We start from the raw sequence: 21,709 nt of genomic DNA, 5'->3' as shown, positions 1-21,709 counted from the left end.
AAAGAGAACATTTTTAATCTTACAGTATAGTTCCTTGAAAAGTATGGTAGTCCAGTACAACAGCTGGCATACAGGGGCTGGCATGGAGTGAACAGGCAAGAAGAGTTACTGACTGGAGGAGGGAGAGGAGGTGGGAGATGGGAGAGGGGAAGGGTCGTCAGCAATAGGAAACAGAGGGCAAGCTGCGAGCCTGATGTTGATGGAACACACGTTTGCATCTTTGAAAGTCAGCAACATGAAGGTTCATGTGTAGGGGTTTACTGTAACCCTTTATGAACATTACAGCCGTCTAGACACCCATACAGCTCACTTAAATGTACACCTAAAACCTGCACCGTTGTTTGTCTCTATTCCGCCATCAAGAAAAGTTAAAACTAAGAAAAACGGATGCAACAAAACAGTTATCTAGGAGAGTAATAATGGTAGCTGAGATACAAGCAAAGGAGCAGAAAGGGGGATCAGGTTTTCTTTTAAGGCAAAGATGTAGGGGACAATGTTTAGTGAAGATGGGAGTTTATGGAATCATGTAAGTTTGTTGATCAGGAAGCATATATAGAGACAGAGAGTTTGGGAGTGGGAGGCTTGGTCAAGGATAGAAGTTCAGAAGGACAACATGTAGGAAGATGAGGTGCAGTGAACTAGCTTTCCATACTGCTACTGCTAAGTCACTTCAGTCGTGTCCGAGTCTGTGCGATCCCATAGACGGCAGCCCACCAGGCTCCCCCGTCCCTGGGATTCTCCAGGCAAGAACACTGGAGTGGGTTGCCATTTCCTTCTCCAACGCAGGAAAGTGAAATTAACAGAAACCTCAGTTATACACAGTTAAGCCACCAGAAGGGGGAGCTCTCATGCCCTGAGATAATCAGAGCCAACAGGAAGAAAAAAGACTTCTTTCCTGGCAAAGGCTCAGCCAATGAAAGCCATGGACTCTTTGTTTACCAGAGCCTCCCAATTTCCTTTTCCTTAAAAAAAAAGAATTGTTCTCCTTCCTTGCCCTGCCGGAACTTACACATGGCTTGCCCTGGTTGCAGACCCTGTGATGACCTAGAGGGCTGAGATGGGGAGGCGGAGGGTGAAGAGAGGCTCAGGAGGGAGGGGATATATGTATACACGTGGCTGATTCACTTTGTTGTATGGCAGACACTAACGCACCATTGTAAAGCAACTATACTCCAATAAGAGTACTGCTAATGTTTGATCTGCCTGCAACGCAGGAGACCTGGGAAGGTCCTCTCCAGGAAGATCCCCTGGAGAGGAAATGACAACCCACTCCGGTATTCTTGCCTAGAGAATCCCATGGACAGAGGAGCCTGGTGAGCTACAGTTAATGGGGTCACAAAGAGTCGGACACTCAGGTCATTAGGAAGTTATAGCCCTCTGGCCTCTGACACCTCCCATGATACCAGATGAGCATAATTGACATTGTGCTGGGACAGTGGATTTCCACCAAAAAAAGAATGAAGTTAGTTGCAAACCCTGAATGACAATTCTCAATTGATCCCGAATAAATCTGTTTGCTAGAGAAATATCAGGCAGTCTGTTTCAGGTCAACAGCCCTGTGTTGCACAGTAGCACATAGGTTTCCCAGAACTCAAGCCGGGAGGGAGGCCAAGCAGTTAGGAATGGGTCATGAATTTGCATTTCTCTTGATCTGTCACATGGTGTGGATTGCCAGGAAAGAACTAAGCAATAGGCAGGAAATCCTTCATCTTGATGGGGTTGTGTCTGTTCTTCAGAGTTGTTGCTCTGGATCAAGATAGTAGTGCAGAGGGTTGCTGGCAGGCAAGGCCGCTCTTGCTGGGGATCCAGAGCTGGGATTGGTTCAACCAGAACAATTGGAGGACATGCACTCAAGGATGGCGAGGGAGGGACTTCCCTGGTGGTCCAGTAGCTAAGACTCTGCACTCCGAATGCAGGGAGCTTGAGTTCGATCCCTGGTCAGGGAACTAGATCCCACAGGCTGCAACTAAGACACAAATAAATATTTTTTTAGTAAAACATTGAGGGAACTAGTGGGAGAGTTAAAACACCCACCATGGAGCATGAGTAGGGTGCTGCTGCTGCTGCTGCTAAGTCACTTCAGTCGTGTCCAACTCTGTGCGGCCCCATAGATGGCAGCCCACCAGGCTCCCCCATCCCTGGGATTCTCTAGGCAAGAACACTGGAGTGGGTTGCCATTTCCTTCTCCAATGCATGAAAGTGAAAAGTGAAAGTCAAGTCGCTCAGTCATGTCCAACTCTTATCAACCCCATGGACTGCAGCCCACCAGGCTCCTCCGTCCATGGGATTTTCCAGGCAAGAGTACTGGAGTGGGGTGCCATTGCCTTCTCCAGAGTCGGGTGCTAGGGGGAGGCTAACAGCTGAAGGACAACCAAGCCACAAGCCTGAAAAAAAAGTGTGTTCAAAAAGAGAGTGGGGACGTCCTTGGTGGTTCAGTGGTTAACAATCCACCTGCCAATGCAGGGGACATGAATCTTCCTGGTCTGGGAAGATTCCACATGCCACAGGGCAACTGAGCCTGTGTGCTGCAATAGGAGAAAGCCCACATGCAGCAACAAAGACTCAGCACAACAAATAAATAAATAAACTTTAAAAAGAAAGCATGGACTATAAAGCTGGGAGCCCATCTCCCTACATCTAAGCAGGACCGCCCCCTCCCCAGAGCATCCCAGCAGGTGGCCAGCCCGTCTCCTCCCTGTTCTCTTGGGAGACCAAGTGGTCTTTGACTACATTCCATGCTTTCTCACCTCACACCTAAATGTACAGGAAAAGATAAAGGGTGTGTGTCTCCAGCTGATGGAGCGCTGCGTCACAGTGAACTGAGCTCATTTACCAGGCTTACTGGGTCCCCAGAGGCCTCCTGAATCACTGAGGGATGGAAACAGCAAACCTCTGGAGTGACAGGAACAAGCATTAGACGTGTAAGCTCAACCAGTCAATCCTAAAGGAAATCAATCCTGAATGTTCATTGAAAAGACTGATGCTGAAGCTGAAGCTCCAATACTTTGGCCTCCTGATGTGAAGACCCAACTCATTGGAGGAGACACTGATGCTGGGAAAGATTGAAGGCAGGAGGAGAAAGAGGTGACAGAGGATGAGATGGTTGGATGGCATCACTGAATTGATGGACAGGACTCTGAGCAAACTCTGGGAAATAATGAAGGACAGGGAAGCCTGGCGTGCTGCAGTCCATGGGGCCACAAAGAGTCGGACACAACTGAGGGACTGGAAAACAAGGTAAGGTCAGGTTGAAGTCCACCGCTCATCCGATCTCCCCTGAGGAGGGATGGACCCTAGAGACCTGTGAACAGCCAGACAGGCAATTCTCCCATCCTGCCCCCTTCTTCCCTGGGGCATCCATCCTTGGGTGCTATCCAGAGTCCCTGGTGTCCCCAGATCCTGAGATGAAGCTTAACGTCATCACTGAAGGAGGTCAGGCCATTTCCCTCTCATCTGTTTGTTCAGTACTGGATTTACAACAGTTTGGGGGATCTGCCTTTTCTTATAGGACATGGGTACTACAGAAACTTATCAGACAATATAACCTTCAACTCATATCAACTCAACACAAAGATATTTCCCAAAGGACATGCATTCCATGTGCTTTTTCTAGATGCTCTAACATCTGTCTTTGGATTAAATGACACCACCAGAGATATGCACCTGGTCCTGTTGTTCAGCCACGTGGCACCCATGGGATGCCCCTCTTTTGAGGACCCACTCTCTAGCCAACCCCTTTCAATTCCCTGGGTGGAACTTGGACACATGGGCAAGCAGGCCTAAGCACTTTACGTGGGGTGGAGCCAAGATGGGGTTAGAGGGAGGGTGGGCTGCGGGCCTGGGGTCTCATACATGTCAGGTGAACATTGCCCTTCTCTCCAGGACTGGTTCAGTTTCCCTAGATCTTAGTGCTCTGCCATCAGCCAGCATTGATGGCAGGATGACAGCCAGCCCAGACACGCAACATCATTGTCCTTGGACCCAGGACTTGCCCTTGGGGCTGAGCACCAGGAATCTGTATTCCTTTGGAAAGACTTATTTCTCTTTGGGTCACTATGTTATACGGTCTTCTGGCCATGTTTCTTTTTTCTATTTGTTGCTAGAACATTCAGCATTCCCTCACAAATTTACAAGCTCATGGCATTGTGCTGTACCAACCAAACTCAGACCTTATCTAATGTTTCCTGCTCTTAATTTCCCTTTACTCAAACACCCTGTTTATACAAGCTTGGCAGAGTGTGCGTATTTTTGTACATCACCTCCTATCCTGTTTGGACAGGGCTGGATAGAAGAGAAAAGGAGTTCATCAACCATACAATGGGCACAGGGGAGCCCCACTCACATACCCGCTTCAGTGTTTTGCAAATCAATGAATCAGTAATACCGGTGCTAGTTAATAAGGTAACTGTGAGGACTAAGCATCCGGTAAGTGGGAGTGGGCATGGCTCACCATCCCCTCCAGATGTGGATTCTTAGCACTGCCTGCCAGGGATAAAGGAATGCCTGCTTCACATCCCTGCCTTGTGGAATCTTAGTTCCCCGACCAGGGACTGAATCCAGGCCCTCCCCAGTGAGAGCAGTGTGTCTTAACCACTGGACTGCCAAGAAGTCCCTCCTATGAGCTCCTTGACTGAGCTTTTAATGCAGGCCCACATTATCTCAGTCTCTTATCTTCTATACCCTTTGTAGCTTAAGGATTTTCAAGGGTGAACAAGCTCTAAGGATGCAGAGAGCCCAAGGGGGTCACCACACTAACCCATGTGGTCCCACCAATTTCCACTTCCCAACTTATGTTTGCAGCTAGATCCGGGAGGCTCCCTTGGCCTGTCTTAGGGTGGAGTCCATGAATTTCTGAGACTCAGGACTCTGTTCAGAATTAAACCTCAGTGGCCTGGACAAGATTACCAGAAACACGCAGTGAAAACTCCTGAATTAGCACAGTCATCAAAACAAGGCTGAAGACATCCAGAAAGTTCCAGGGAGGGAAGTTTTAAAGGAGGCCCGGGTCAAGCAGCCTGCCTCCTTGAACATCTCAACACAAGACACACCCTGAAACAACCACATTTTGCTTTATTAGGCGTTCCATGGTAATATAACACAGAGTTCTTAAGGAATAATAAACACGAGACTTGTTTTGTTGGTTTTTTTTACCATAATTATTTTGCCATTGAGACAGTGGTTAACAAAAAAAAAAGGTACTCTTCTGGCTACACATGTAATGAGCTTTAGCACTGAAAGTTCCTCCACTCGTGGGTCACAATCACAATTCCAAGGATTAAAAACCATCTATGATTAAATCCTACATGGTTGAGAGCATCAAGTCACTGCAGTTACTCAGTTCTGAGACACTGTCGATTTATTTTAGCATTTACACATGACATTCATTTAACAGACACACAAAGCAAGCCAACAGGAAAACATGCTTACACAGCCTGCAGAAATCTTCAGGTTTTAAGTTGTCTCAAGGAAACAATCGAAAGAACCAAGATGAGCATCATGGAAAAACAGGAAGACTCAAGTGAAGAGAAGAGAGCTGCAAGTGTTTCTTAGAATTGAAACAAAAATCTTTCTTTTTTTTTTTCCTGACTGGTTCAATTTCCCTCGCAGTGCAGGTGAGAAAAAAATAAAAAAGCAAATATATTAAGTTAACCAATGATTCTTTAAAAGTGCAATTTCCTTTTAAAATAACAAATAAACAACAACACAAACAAAAAGAAATAAACCCCAACCATAACCCCAAAGGCAAAACGTGTGTGGAGAGACAAGTGTCGTGATGGGATGAGCTATTTTTTGATGTTACGCTTTATGAAAGCAGATTTGGTTTTATAAAAGCCTGCAAACGTAACATGGCTTAGGAGGACCTGTAAACACGTTTGGAAGAAGATGCAACACAGCTCAACAAAGACAGGAACAGGCACAAGGCAGCTAGTGGAAAGGGTGTCTGAGACCAGGAGAGGGTAGGGTGTGGACACAAGGTCGCCTGTGGTCTTTAAGAGGCCACACATCAAATTTACAAGCTTTTTTCCCCACCACAACTCTGACTCACAAAACAGATTTTCCCTCTTGCAAATTAAAATGGTCTTTTTTTTTTTTTTTAAACTCCTCATTGAATTTGCCACAATATTGCCTCTGTTTATGTTTTGCTTCTATGGCCCCGAGGCATGTGGGATTCCAGCTCCTTGACCAGGGATCGAACCCACACCACCCACGTTGAAAGGCAAAGTCCCAAAAACTGGACCACCAAGTAAGTTTCCTAAAATGGTCTTTAAGCCAAACTTCCCATGGACTTTCTGAGTTTAGGAGACCTCTGTATATTGCATGGTGTCTTTCTAAATAACTGGACATGAAAAAAAATTTTTTTTCTCCAAAGTGAGAAACCCAGTGTACTCTGGTGCCCCCAAAGATACTTAGATGGGAAACAGCAGCCCTTAGGGCCAGCCTCCATCAGCTCAGCACCTCTTAGCTGGTGGCTGGCTGGAGACTGGTTGGTTCACGAGTTACGGGGGCTCGACTGACAGATCTGATTGTGTCTTTAGCCCAGTTAGCACTGCACAGAGGAAAATCTCTCAGGTCCTAGAGTCTCAGACTTCTTCAACATCTCGGCACCGTTTGAGGTCTATTCTGGGCCCACATGTGACAGCGTAGGTAACTCGGCCCTCCCCTGCATATGGGGAGCGTCTCAAACTCAAAGGCACATCCTGGGGATGTGAGTGGGTAGCACTGGTCTTATACAGACTAGGACAGCATCTTATAACGGTTGCAGTGACAAAGCTCACATCTTTCCAGGCAGGTTCTTAGGACCACAGTACAATGGCAGACCTGGTCATTGGCAAAGATCATGGGGGGAAAACAAAAACAAAAAGAGCATGTCAGAGACAAGCGCTGGAGGAAACACAAAGAAAGAGCAGACATGTGAACGTATCCATGAATGACAAAGCGAGAGGGAGAGAGTGCGAGCAAAAAAGAGGTAAGGAGAGGAAAAGGGAATCCTCAAAAGATTTCATCTGCAGCAAAAATCCAGGCCAGAAAGAAAACCTTTCCTTTATTAACAGTTGACCCAGAAGACGATGGAATGGCGGTGTGGATGCTGTGCAGCCTCTTAGGAGGGACATGGTGAGTCTGCCCACCACCCTGAATCAGCTTGATGGTTACACAATTGCATCATTAGGATGTCCAGTTCAAACCCCTTGTAGTAATAACGAATTAGGCTTTCCAATTTTGTATTAAAAAAAAAAAATCTTCCCCCCTCCCCTACCCACCCCGACCCTAAGCCCCAGAAAGAAAACTCTGCTAAAATTTTAAAAAGAAAAACGGCAGCTCTGGGCAATTCACTTTATCTTCCCCTCCCCTGATGACCAGGAAGATGATGACAAATACAACACGGGTTGGAGATGAGAAACACCCTCACTGTGATTTGCTTTGTTTCGCATGTCTGAGTGTTGGATGCGGTTCTGTGTACGGGCTTGGTGGACTCAAGGGTGTGATATTCCTAGATGTGTAGGGAGGTGGGTGAGCAAAATAGGTGACTCCGGGTGAGGGATGGAGTGTGGGGGCTCGAGAGGGAACCCCAGGAACTGGCTGCCCCACAGTAACTATCACAGGCTCCTAAAAAAAAAAAAAGGAAGAAAAGAAGGAAGGAAGAAAGTCTCAGAAAGTCCTCAGGTGTCCCATCCCCCGCTGACGGCAGCCCTGAACTCTAGCCCAGGCTGGTGATGTTAGCACGGCCACCAGGGGGTGCCACGATGCGCTGGGTGGTGCGGCGAGGGATGTTGTCATCAATCTGGGCACCTGGAGAGGAGACAGAGGGTCAGAGACAGTTACCCAGATCCCTGCTTTAAACCGAAATAACATAGCTTTTTTAAAAAAATTAATTTTTGTTGAAATAGAGTTGATTTACAATGCTGTGTTAGTTTCAAGTGTACAGCACAGTGATTCAGTTAACATATATACATATATCCATTCTTTTTAAGATTCTTTTCCTATTAAGTCACTACAGAGTATTGAGTAGCATTCCCTGTGCTATACAGTAGGTCCTTATTAGTTATCTAATTTATATACAGTAGTGTGTATATGTTAATCCCAATTTTCCAACTTATCCCTCCCACCTTTCCCCCTTGGTAACCATAAGCTTGTTTTCCACATCTGTGACTCTATTTTTGTAACAAAAATAGAGTCTGTTTTGTAACAAAACAACATAGCTTAGGAGAAAACCTGTCAGGCCCATTCACTGTCCTTCTAAAACCTCACCAAAAGGATAAGCCACAAGAAAAGAATGGGCCTCAAGTGGCCTAAGAATCACAGATGGTATAAAGTTGTCCTTATAGAAGTTGCTGCTGCTGCTGCCAAGTTGCTTCAGTCGTGTCCGACTCTGTGCGACCCCGTAGACGGCAGCCCACCAGGCTCCCCTGTCCCTGGGATTCTCCAGGCAAGAACACTGGAGTGGGTTGCCATTTCCTTCTCCAGTGCATGAAAGTGAAAAGTGAAAGTGAAGTCGCTCAGTCGTGTCCGACCCTCAGCGACCCCATGGACTGCAGCCTTCCAGGCTCTTTCGTCCATGGGATTTTCCAGGCAAGAGTACTGGAGTGGGGTGCTATTGCCTTCTCCATTATAGAAGCTAGTTGGATCCATTACCTGAAAAGTAAAACTATATATAAATGAACACCACATTTCAGGCTTTTGAGCGACTCAGACTGCATCCTGTCCCTATGCTCAGTAGGTCAATTAAGTGTGGCTTTTCCAAAGATACACTCTGTCCCCCTAACACTATTCATCTTCTGTGTAATCAAAGATAGGACTCATCATACTTAATATAGAATATAGTTAACATACAGTTAATATATAGTTAATATAGTGTGCTGTGCTACGCAGTAGGACCTTGTTGCTTATCCATCCTATGCGTAATGCTTTGCATCTGCTAATCCCAAGCTCCCAGTCCTTCCCTCCTGCTTGGCAACTGCAAGTCTGTCCTCCACATCTGTGAGTTTGTTTAAGTTCATACATAGAGCACAGGGAATACATTAAATAGCCTATGATAAATCATAATGGAAAAGAATACGTAAAAGAATGTGTATATGTATAACTGAGTCATCTTACTGTACCGCAGAAATTAAACAGAAAGTTGTAAATTGACTATACTTCAATATATATTTTTAGAAAAAGATAAGAGTCGTGATGGTCTTTATATTTTGGGAATTTTTTTGTTTGTTTTTGTAATAATTAAATTTATTTATTTTCCATTGAAGGATAACTGCTCTACAATATTGTGCTGGTTTCTGCCAAACATCAACACGAATCAGCCAGAGGTACACCCATGTCCCCTTCCTCTTGAGCCTCCCTCCCACCTCTTTCCCCACCCCACCTGGTCTTTATGTTTGAATGGCCTGGTGAAAGACAGCACAGATAGGATCATGTAACATGAGGAACATGGATTACTTTATGGAAAAACTAATGCTCATTATTTTTAAATTCTTTGCAAATGGGTAATCTCTATATGGCACCTTTCTAAAACCCAGTATATCTGACAAAAAAAAAATATGTTTCTGATTCACTGTTTCCTTAACCCATCATAGCAATCCGGGTACATATCTGTGACTCAGGGAGCTAGAAAAATAGAAGATTTTTCATCACTGGCCAAATGAAGGATTGGAAAGAAGTTCAAGTAGGGAAGCTCTAAATCTGGACTCTTTTCCTCTCACCTCTCCTGACATCACATATTTTATCCAGATTAATAGCTAACAATTATCAAAGGACTCAAGTCTAAACATTTTATATGTATATTAAATCACCTAATCTTCACAACAACCCCAAGAGATAATTACTACCGTTATACCCATTCTACACATGAGAAGACCAAAGCACAGCTTGCATCTGGGCTGTGAAGTTAAGCTGTTTAAACTCTAGACTCCACAAGCTGAACCACTCCAATTTACTGCATTTGTGAGGCAGAGGAGAGTCTAAAAACACCACAATATCCTTTTTCACGATGGACATAATACATTGAAAAAAATATCCTCTGATATCCTGCTCAGTGGTAAAGAACCCGCTTGACAATGCAAGAGACGTGGGTTTGATCCCTGGGTTGGGAAGATCCCCCGGAGAAGGAAATGATAACCCATTTCAGTATTCTTGCTTAAAAAACCCCACGGACAGAGGAGCCTGGTGGGCTACAGTCCACGGTGTCACAAAGAGTGGGACATGACTTAGTGACAAAACAACAAAAACACTGTCCTGGGCATAGTGTGGCCATCAGAACATTATATGTGATATAGACTCATGTCAAGATGCTGAAAGCCAGCCCACCATCTGCTGTGAATTACATCTCTAGTGAATTACATCTTTGGGAGAATGGGTCTATCGTTCATTTCCACTTCTTCTTCTTCTACAAGAGTGGTGCCCGCCCCACCAGCAACATGGAGCAAGGCCCTGCAGAAGCAGGCTCTGACCCAGCCATAGCCATACCGGACAAGCTGAATCCAGACTGGTGCAGGTTCCGGACAGGTGGGGCCTGCTGCTTGGCTGGAGACGTCTTAGCCGAGGAGGCCGGAGTGACCGTCTTGGGTGTCACGGACACCTCGCACACGGGTCCGTCGTACAGACCGCGGGGAACCCCTCTCAGCTCCGCCAGCTGCAAAACAAAAGAACCCCTCAATGCAGGCCACATTCACAGAGGATACCTACCCGGCAACTACCTGCCTGATGGGGAAGTAACAGGTGCCAGGATGGCCCTGTGGGATTTGGGGGTGGAGGGCTCTCTACGGAGGAGTGTGGCGGGGACAGATATCAGCATGCAGCCAGCACCCCAGCTCCAGTGCAAAGCTTCCTTAACATGGGTCCCATAAAAACTGATGAGCAGCTTCCCTGGTGGCTCGGTTGGTAAAGAATCTGCCTGCAATGCAGGAGACCTGGGTTCAGTCTCTGGGTTGGGAAGATCCCCTGGAGAAAGGAAGGGCTGCCCACTCCAGTATTCTTGCCTGGAGAATTCCATGTACCCTGGCAGGCTACAGTCCATGTGGTGGCAAAGAGTCGGACAGACTGAGCAATTTAGCACACATACACACAGGGAACTAGATCTCACAACTAAGACCAAATGAAGCCAAATAAATACATAAATATTTTTTTAAAAAAAACTGATGAACAGGTCTTCCCATTTTCTCCCAAGGCACTTGAGCCTAAACTTCGTAGGAATTCCCAAACATGTTGTGAAGAGGGTCTGGTCACATGTTCAAGATCTGGCCCCAGAGCTTCCAATCTTACTTTACCTTTAATTCCAACAGTTCCACCCATTCCCTGCCTCACGGTCCTCAAGCACCAGTGCTGGAGAGTATTCACCATGTCCTAAATACACTCTACATTTTCTATGCTCATAACTTTGTCTCTACCTAATTCCCTTGTTTCCCTTCTTTGACTTGTTCAACTTCTACTTAACCTTCAAGACCCAACACAAAATGCCCTCTGCCCATGTCACTTTCTCTTATAACTGCAGCAGCAGTTCCCTCCTCTGAGCCTCATCACGGCACACGCTGCAGTCTCACATCACTCTGGCTGGCTGCAGACATGCCTGACTCCCCCACTGGCATTCTGAATTCCAGGAATAAAAAGACCATGTTTCCCTTCTCCCTAAATCTTCCATACTCACCTCATTAGTTTGACTCAGAGTGCTCCGTGTTAATGGAATTGAACTTTATCCACGAGAGAAACCACTCTTAAGATCAGAGGTACTCACCCTGCTCCTTGCCTTGATACGCTTGTAAACGAAGTCAGGGAAGGGCTTCCGGGGGATGTAGCGCCCAGAGCCTTCGGTGACATGAAGGGTGCCGTCCTCCAGGACAATCTTCCCCTGGCTGATGACCACCAGTGGGGAGCCACGGCACTCCATGCCTTCGAAGATGTTGTACTCAAGAGACTAAAAGGGAGGGAACATAGTAAACTTCAGAATTCGCCCTCCATCCTGGCAAAATCTCATCAATCTGGCAGTACCCACTGCCCAGCCATCACTCAGAAGAAAGAAAAGCCCAGAGATGGGGTTCCTCTCCTGACTGACCACTCACCAGGACTTCATCACTAGGTCTAAATTCTGTCTGAGTTTCAGCGCACACACACACAAAACTGAGGGGCAAAAATCACGGAAGAGAAAATTTATATAGAAAAGCAGAGGGGTTTGTAAATGCCACACGAATATAAGAAAATGATTCCTCATATAAGCGGTGACTTTGCTCTCACTAACTCAGGCTCCAATCAGGTTAAAACCCCAAGAAGCCTTCTCTGACCAAGTTCTAAATTTAATCTTGAAATGAGCCATCCACGAGTCGGTTTTCCCACTGGTTCGCTTGGTTTTCCAATCAGTTAGCGATGTGGTTAAACTGAAGTTGCTAAATGAAAGGACTGTGGTAACTCCAGAGACATGCCATCGATAAAATGCTTGAGGTTTAATTTCCCAACAAAGCAGCCATCCTTTTGGTTCCAAGCCTTTCATGGTGAAAGGGAGATGTATCTGTGTGCCCTCTTGGAAAATATCTGGGGTCTCTGTCTGAGTGAGTTTGTTGCTGCGATAAGAGTAAAAGCTTCACATGTCACAGCCCCACCCCACAGCCTCAGCTCACCCACTGCTCCTTCTCCAGATTCCAGACGCCTGTCCTGCTCACAGGTACAGCTGCCTGGACCTGGAGAATTAACAGGCAGCTCCAGGGCAACCCACTCGAGTACTCTTGCCTGGGAAATCCCATGGACAGAGGAGCCTGGCAGGCTACAATCTATGGGGTTGCAAAGAGTGGGACACGACTGAGCAACTAACAACAGTTTCCATCCATAAAAAGCAGCTGGGCTTCTGGGGAGATTCAGACCAGGTTATCAGCACTGAAGAGTCAGTCTGTGAATAGAGCTGATGCACTGCCATTCAGGGCAACATCGCCTGCTTAGTGCAGGGGCTGGTGAGCATGGAGAAGCCCCAGGCTGGCTCATCAGCTCACACTGGACCCGTGGGGTTGACTGAAAACAGCAACAAAACAGCCCTGCTCTGAGACTCAAAGGAGTAACGTGAAAGCTCCTGGAGGAATAAGAGGAAGAGGCACCTGGGGGAAGGAAGGCGACTCTGCACTGGATTCCCAGGACCACAGTGTGTGCCCCCAAGCCCTTCATCGGTTCTAAGACACTGTTCCCTGAAATAAGCCTGTATCTCACAGCACATGGAGCTGCCCAGTCAATGTCAGCCTAGGCTAAGCTGAGCCCTTCCAGGGGATTGGAGTCAGCTTTTCCCACTGGCCTGGGGGGTTCCCAAACCTGTAAAATGTAACAGGAAAATCTCATCCTCAGCTTTTTTCTGGACCGCTGCTGGACACAGCTTGCATAAGCCCCAGCTTTCAGTTCAGATTCTCCAAGAAGTCAGTTTTGCCCTCTCTGCACCAAAAGCCAGTATCAAGAAAGCCAAGATTCTTTGCTATCCCTTCTGTACCTGGCAGATCCAGCTCTCATGTATCCCGTGCTCAGCACAAGCTGGCCCTTGGCAACACAGCATTTAATTTTAGAGCAGTATCCTATTAGACTCCTCCTTCTGGACGTGTTTTCTTTCATAGCAGTACCTAAACAGAGTATCTTAAAATGGTGGCACCTTAAATCTGTTTGAAATCTAGGAGTTGTATGACTCCAAGCTTTAATCTCGCCTCAGACCTTCAGTTTCTTCACCTGCCTCCTTCACAAGGCTCATGTAGAGATGATAACACAAGAACCATCATATGGGAAAGAATTCTGTCTGCTCTGAAAGGACCTTCCAGAGGGTTATCCTTGAAGGGCTGAATCAAGTCCCAGCTCTTTCATGTCCCCCCCCGACCCCGTTAACTATCTACACTCTGACAAGCTCCTCTCGTGCCCTCCTGTAGTCACAGAGACAACCCTGGCCATGGTGCCATCAGCCCCGGGGTCCACATCTCAGGTCTGCCATTTGCCAGCTTGTAGGACTTTGGACAAATCCCTCACACTTCTCTGAGACTCAGCTGCCCCATCTCTAAGGGGATACAGCCCACTTTACAGGAATGATGCTAGGATCACAAGAAATAAAAGGAACAAAAGCATCTAGCCCACTATTCAGCATTATGTGGGCATTGAGAAAACCCCTCATTCACCGTCTGGTTCTTTATTGCACTTTCCCAACAAGGCTGCAAGCAGCAAAGACATCCTGAGATGCATATGTCGAATTTAGTTGCCTAACAATGACTGATCTCATGGGACTTCACTGGTGGTCCAGTGGTTGGGACTTCGCCTTCCAATGCAGCGGGGGTGAGAGTTCAATCCCTGGATTGGAAAGCTAAGATCCCATATGCCTCGTGGCCAAAAAACAAAACATGAAACAGAAATGATATTGTAACATTCAATAAAGACTTTAAAAATGGTTCACATCAAAAAAAAAAAAAAAAAGAGAGAGATGGATCTCACCACCAAGAAGATCTATGAGTCACCTCCCATTTTTAAAAAATGTGGAAGAACAAGTCCTATGGCTCTACGTGACTTAAAATTAACAAGTTCAATGGTCAGTCACAACTTGGGGTGTTCAGAGCCTATACTCTGTCAAGGTTCCCTGGTGGCTCAGTTGGTAAAAATTTGCCTGCAATGCTGGAGACCCAGGTTCAATCCATGGGTCAGAAAGGTCCCCTGGAGAAGGGAATGGCTGCCCACTCCAGTATTCTTGACTGGAGAATCCCATGGACAGAGGAACCTGGTGGGCTACAGTCCATGGATTGCAAAGAGTAGGCCACGACTTGAGCGACTAACACACACACATACTCTGTCAAACAGTGAGGCAGCGAGACCTCATCACTTACCAGGTATAGACCCTTATAACTTCCACCCACACGTGCTTCCTAAAATGACTCATCTGGCGGGATGCCGGGCAAATCCAAGCAGAGGCTTAGTACCAACAGGGCTGTCAACAAGAGTTAGCTGAATACTTCAATTAAAGCTAATTAGCCCCGTGGTAGGAAATACTGTATTACACAGGGAAAGCTAGTGTTCTCCTAGATAATTAGTGTTGCACAAACATGCTCTTTCAAAGAGGTTTGGATGGGCGAGAGGCACTGTTAGAAGTCATGATCTCCAGGACTGCCTGGAGGTAAAGGCAGGGAGGGCACTGCTGTTGAATGTCTGGAGGGCAGAATCTGTCTTCTTGAATCATCACTCTTCTACATCCTCTCTTCTGCCGGGTTAAGAGCTTCCCATGCAGGTGCTCTAGTTAGGTCATCTGCAGCTTACACGGTGAGTCCAGTCTGCTCTTCCCATTACCTCTGGGAAGGGGACTCTGTAAGGGAGAAACATTTTTCTCCCTCTGACCCTGACCAAGAGGCTGCGCACACAGTCTGGCAGGGAAAAGCCCTGGACAATTTTGGGTTCTAATTCTAGCTCCACCGCAAAATAGCTATGTAACGTTAGACTGGTCACTTAAGCTCTCTAAGCCTCCGTTTTATTTATCTTCCCGATTGAGATAATAATACCATCCCTTTATTGAGAAGGCCAAATGAAAGGGTAAACGGAGCTGTGATGCTGAAGGCATAAGAGGAGGTAGGTTCACAAGGCAGGACCCTAGGTGGTGGCTGTCGCTGTTGTTCAGTGGCTCAGTCATGTCCGACTCTTTGCGACCTCATGGACTGCAGCACGCCAGGCTTTCCTGTCCTTCACTATCTCCCAGAGTTTGCTCAAAATCATGTCCAGTGAGTCAGTGATGCTATCTAACTGTCTCATCCTCTGCTGCCCCCTTCTCCTTTTGGACCCTAGGAACCCTGCCCATAAAAAAGCCAATGATGGGCCCCGGGGAGGTTGTGACCTAAGTCACCAGTAGGGGCCGCTGTCAGGCTCTGCTGTGGAGCTAAGCCAGCCAGTGCAGAAGGGAAAATCCACCATTAATACTGAGAGCTGAGTAGACTTCCTTAAAGGCACCCATCCACCCAGCACCCACGGGTGCCTGTGCAGCCCAAGCCCCTCTGCACACATAGGAAAGAGGATTAGGATTTAGCTAAGAGTCCAGCGGTGTCCTGGAGAAATGACAGAAGCCCACCGAGCTGGCCCTTGGAGGAGGCGCCCATACTTGCTGGACCAGGACACCTGGAGTGAGCAACCTAGAGTCAGATTCCTCACTGAGCCAGCTTTCAGTTTAGAAGTTTATCTCAAAAAGCCTCTTCATTCACCAAGAATTCACTTCAAGAGTCATACAGGGGAATTCCCTGGTGGTCTAGGACTCACTGCTGGTTAGGACTCACTGCTGAGGATCTGGCATATAATCAGGGAATGAAGATCCTATAAGCTGTGATGCTCGGCCAAAGAAAGTCATAGAGGTTTCTGACATGAAAAACTCTGTCCTATACCTGTTTCTTTTCCGAAGTTTTCGCTTTTGCCTTTTCTATATTATACAGACACACACACAATTTTTTTTATGAAGAACCAGTGGTATCTACATCTCCATCTAATGCCCGCTGACTTCACAGAATCCAGGACACTCAGGGGCCTCGTCAAAACCCCTCTTCTAAGCCAACAAGCCCAAGACACGACATGAAGTCACCTCTCCAGGATCCTATTACCAAGGCAGGGCACCCCCAAGCTCTGCCATCTAGACCAAGAGACAAGAGATATCCCAAAACTACAGATCCTAAAATCCTGATCAGAACGCTTTCCAGGGTATTTCTTCTATTTCTTCCAAATCAATTCATGCCTTTAGGACATAAGAGCATCTGCCTTTTAAGCTTCTGTATGGCCACACTGACAATGAGAAAGCAGTGGCCTCAAAGAATGAAAGTGCCCAGTGGGCATCTCGGAAGTGGACATTTGAGTGTTTTATTTGAATCCCTTGCACCAGGGGATGTCAGGAGAGATGCTGCACTGAACTATTAAAATGGAATGCTCCCTGACTTCTAGCAGTTTCTGAGGTCCAGGCATCATGCTAGAGGCTCTGAAGGTCCAGAGATAGAGACTTTCTAGCCATAGACAGGCCATTGTACTCCAAAGTGATGATAAGATTAACGGTCATGTTGACCTCACTAAAGAGAAGGAAAGAGCTATTTTTTTCTCAGCAAATTGCAAGTTATAACATATCCTGGGGAAAAGTTCCTTCCGATCACAGCGAGTTCTTTTCATAAATCCCAGGGACTGTCCCTGCCTCTGTCCTTCTCTGAGACTGTTACTGGTCTGGATGGGGTCCACGCCGTTAACCGGGCTTACACTGTTGTGGGTCTTGGCAGAGATGGTCTTCACGCTGTCGGGGTCCCAGATGACCAAGTCAGCATCGGACCCCACAGCAATGCGGCCCTTCCGGGGGTACAGGTTGAAGACTTTGGCAGCGTTGGTGCTGGTCACGGCCACAAACTGGTTCTCGTCCATCTTCCCAGTGACCTGAGGCGGACAACACACACACGCGTGTAAGAAAAACAAGTTAAAAAGTTTAAGGGTGGAATGCTACTTAGCAATAAAAAGGGACACTTTGGATATTAAGGGCATTATGCTGAGTGGAAAAAAAACTATCTCCAGGGACTTCCATGGTCGTCTAGTGGTTGGAACATTGCACTTTCACTGCAGAGGGCAGGGGTTCAATCCCTGGTCAGAGAACTAAGATCCTACATGCCCTGACATGGCCAAAAAAAAACACAACAGTCTCCAAAGGTCACATACTGTATGACTTCATTTACAGAATATTCTCAAAATAACCAGGTTAAGAGATGGACACACCAGGGGTGAGACGGAGATTCCTCGCAGGTTAGGGGTGGGTGCAGCTATAAAGGGGCAGTAGCATGGGGGTCTCTGTGATGACGGAGGACACCGCTATTTGAGTGCGCTGATGGTTACATGAATCTACATATGAGAACACGACACAGAACTAGACACATGCACCACACCACTGTCGTTCCCCAGGTCTGGAAATCACACTCCAAATATACATGACACGTAACTATTAGCAGGTGAAGGCTACACAGAACCTTTCTGTCCATCCTGTCTTTGCATAACCCTCTGAAAGTATAATTATTTCAAAGTAAGAAGTATTTTTTTTTAAAAAGCTGAAGGGGCCTCAATGCCTCTTTAGGAAACATGATTTGATGTGAATGGTTGTGCTTTCCAAAGATAGAGGCACAGACCTCAGCTCCTAGTCCAGCCAACCTAGAAGTCTCAGCGCCCCATCCGTGCAAACTCTGGATGTCGATCACACTCCCCACACGTCCTTCCCACCACTTTCTCATCTCTACCATGTGTACTTCGTGTCCCTTTAAATTCGGGATTTGAAGAGATGAATGCACTCTCTGTTAGAAAATCCACTCTAAATCAATAGAAAAATGGGCAAAGGAAATGAGCAGGGTGTAAGGGAGAAAAAAATAAAAATGGCTGAAAGCATATGAAAGAAATATACATTTTAATCAGTAACTGAAGAGATTCAATGTAAAACAGTGAGATGAAATTCACAATAAAATCGGTGATGCTTTGGGTTTTTTGATGATAGCCCTGATCTGGACCTGGAAGGAGGAACTAGGTGCGCATCTACTGCCGGCAGCACACAAATCTGGTGTGATCTTTCTGGAAGGAACTCTGACAAGAGCTATCAAAAGCCGTAACAACACGCACACCCTTTGACTCAAAAATACCACTTGTAGAAGCTTCTTCTATAAGCATCACTAAAGATGTGTCCAGGGATGTATCTACAAGGGTGTTCAACCCAGAAGTAAAATCAGAAATAACCTAAATGGTCAACCAAAGAATTACAAATGAATTATAGTTCAGCATCAAGATTGAAGAGTTAGCTATTGAAAACCGAGTTTTCAAAATTTTTATACTATGTTAATTGTAAAAGATAGGCTACAAAACAGTTTATATGATGCCTGTGTTACACATTCAGTCATACACACATCATTTACGCACATGTGCACTCTCTCACTAGCAAAAAATCAAAGGCATTCATCAAAATGTTCAGTGTAGTTGGATCTGAAACATGATGTCATGAGTGAGTTTTACTTACTTCTTTATTCTTTTTGCAATAAAGGTATATATAGTTTACATAACTGAAAAAATTCCATAAGAAACAGAAAACCTAAAGTTGTTACATTTTAAGACATTAAAAATAAAAAGCCCCAAAGATTCCTCAAAGTCAGTGTATGTTCAAAGCAGACCTGTCAAATCCTGTAGTGAGGACAAATGTTAAATCCAAAGAGTCCAAAAGACCATTTTAAGGAAACTGAGTCTATTTTCAAGAGCAGGAGATTAAGTCACCAGGGTGTGAAGAAAGCTTTCTCTTGATTGATCACAAGAGTCATATTTTAAAAACTGTCGTGTTTCCCCCCCCCCACAGTCTCTCCTGGTCCACAGATAATAATAGTGACAAATACATATGGGTATTTAAAAAGAAATAACCTATGAGGAGTGGTCTTAGACTTCTAAACCTAATATTATCACAGAAATACTGGTTTCTAGAATTTTCTCAACTGCCATTTCAAGGCTCACATGAGACCCAGGGCCCTCGGATGGGGAGGCAGGAGAAAGCCAAGCCCTGCCCACTGCTCAGAGACCACCGCAGTGAGACCACCACTCCTTACCACAGCGTTATCCTACCGCTCAGAGACCACCACCATGAGACCACCGCCCCTTACCACAGCCTTATCCCAGATGACAGACATCCGCTCCTCCGTGCCGTTGGTGCCCTCAGGGATCAGGGTGAAGTTGTCCTTTCCAACGGCCTTCTGGGCCGTGTTGAAGGTACAGTGAGCACTGCCGGTCACCTGGAGATCTCCACTACAAGCAACACACAGCACCGGCTTTTACTCATCTTTACCTCAGATCATCCTTGAATATATTTTTTTTATGTGTCCGGCCACTGAAGGTTTTTAAAACAGTCATCCTCCCCCCCCAGGAGACAGGAAATTCAGGAAGATATGGCCTGACACTAAAGCTTCATTAAATGCCGCGTCTCTAAGTCTCTTTCATGAGGAGTCTTATGAATGACATTACACACAGTGAAACCCTTTGCTACCTCATTCATCCCCTTTGGTTGACTTTAAAAATGGCCCTGGTTTTTAACTGAGAATCCCCCTGAAAGTATCAAGATGCTAACCTCCTGCTCCCACCCAGCAATCCGAGTTTGGAGGACAAGGTTTCTGTTGGCAAGCTGGCTTCTGCCAGCCATACTGGAACCCACCGGGTCAGCCTGGTCCGAGGAAAGACCAAGAACAGGAGATGGGAACAAGTCGCTGACACTCACCACGACAGCAAGGAGTTCAGAAAGTCTGGAGTGGTTGGGTCGGGGCTCAGGGGCGGGGAGGTGACGAAAGCAGCAGCCTTGGCCCAGTTCTTGCTCCAGTAGTGAGAGCCATCGGTCCCCAGGCTGGCGGTGATGGGCTCGCCGTACACCACGGTTCCTGACAAAGAAAAGGCAGAGCTGAGCCCGACACAGAGAGGGAGGGAGGGAGCCACCACTGCCGGGAGTCACCGCATCCCTGGCAGCACACCACAGGTTCAGCACCCCTTCAAAGGAGGAGCCAGCCTGTCTCCGAGCTGAGGAAACTGGTGTCTGTGCAAGTCAAATACCCCAGCCATCCAGTCACCAATAAGTGCTCCTTAAGATTTCACCTTTGACCCCTGCTCTTCTTTTCTTTTTAAAAAATTTTTATTTTATATTGGAATGTAATTGATTTACAATGTGTTAGTTTCAGGTGTACAGCAAACTGATTCAGTTATACGTATACACGTATCTATTCTTTTGATGGCACTAGCGGTAAAAAACCCGCCTGCCAATGAAGGAGACATAAGAGACACAGGTTCGATCCCTGGGTTGGGAAGATCTCCTGGAGGTGGACACAGCAACCCACTCCAGTATACTTGGATGGAAAACCCCATGGACAGAGGATCCCTGCGGGCTACACTCCAAAAGGTCGCAAAGGGTCGGACACGACTAAAGAGACTGAGCGCGCACAAACACACACATTCTTTTTCAAGTCTTTTTCCCATATAGGTCACTACAGATACAGCTCCCTGTGCTGCACGGTAGGTCCTTGCTGATTATCTGTTTTATATACAGTAATGTGTATGTGTTAATCCCTGGCTTCCCTTGGGGCTCAGATAGTAAAGAATCTGCTTGCAATGCAAGAGACTCAGGTTCGATCCCTAGCTTGAGAAGATCTGCTGGAGAAGGAAATGGCAACCCACTCCAGTATTCTTGCCTAGAGAATTCCATGGACAGAGGAAACTGGCGGGCCACAGTCCATGAGGTCGCAGAGTAGTAGGACATGACTGAGTGAATAACACTTTCATTTCACTTTCATATGTTAATCCCAGCCTCCTAAGTGATTGCCTCCCCAGACCACTACTCTACTAACTCAACCCACTCTCCCTCGGAGGACCCAAACATTCTACCTCCTATTCTGTTGATTCCCAAATCTGTTAACAATCTCCAGCTCAGACTGCATTCAAGCTCCCAATCCCAAGCACCACCTACACTCTTATTTTGGGCTGATCCAGGGTACCTCACATTTGACCTCACTGCTCACCAAACATACCCTCTGGCCTGCTCTCCCAACATCTCCCAGTCCTTTTGTCAGTGTCCAGCTATGATTAATAGGCTGAGACAGGAAATAGACATGACATCAGTGGAATGAAATATTTGAGAGCAAGTATACAGCCCTCCACATCTACCCGGATCCCTGAGTCACCACTCTGAGGGCCCCGAGATTCATAGCAGACTTTGTCAGAAGGAGAAGTAAAG

The 21,709-nt window shown here is 46.4% G+C and overlaps 1 protein-coding gene across 2 annotated transcripts in view; it reads right to left on the bottom strand.

Annotated features, from left to right (window-relative positions):
- Window positions 1–5,050: 5,050 nt before the first annotated feature.
- LOC129650388 (dihydropyrimidinase-related protein 2) overlaps window positions 5,051–21,709 on the bottom strand; it is a 79,398-nt gene continuing 62,739 nt past the window's right edge. For both annotated transcript variants that reach the window (XM_055578781.1, XM_055578780.1), the window contains 6 exons: window positions 20,210–20,366; window positions 19,602–19,743; window positions 17,194–17,364; window positions 11,723–11,902; window positions 10,459–10,624; window positions 5,051–7,788 (listed from right to left, as the gene is read on the bottom strand). In XM_055578781.1, the coding sequence (XP_055434756.1) occupies window positions 7,697–7,788; window positions 10,459–10,624; window positions 11,723–11,902; window positions 17,194–17,364; window positions 19,602–19,743; window positions 20,210–20,366 (908 nt within the window). In that variant the 3' untranslated portion in view covers window positions 5,051–7,696. The remainder of the gene's footprint in view (window positions 7,789–10,458; window positions 10,625–11,722; window positions 11,903–17,193; window positions 17,365–19,601; window positions 19,744–20,209; window positions 20,367–21,709) is intronic.

The sequence above is a fragment of the Bubalus kerabau genome, chromosome 4 (assembly GCF_029407905.1).
Source record: "Bubalus kerabau isolate K-KA32 ecotype Philippines breed swamp buffalo chromosome 4, PCC_UOA_SB_1v2, whole genome shotgun sequence".
Lineage (NCBI taxonomy): Eukaryota > Metazoa > Chordata > Mammalia > Artiodactyla > Bovidae > Bubalus > Bubalus kerabau.
The sequence above is the reverse complement of the archived record's forward strand: the minus strand, read 5'-3'. Positions and strand labels throughout refer to the sequence as shown.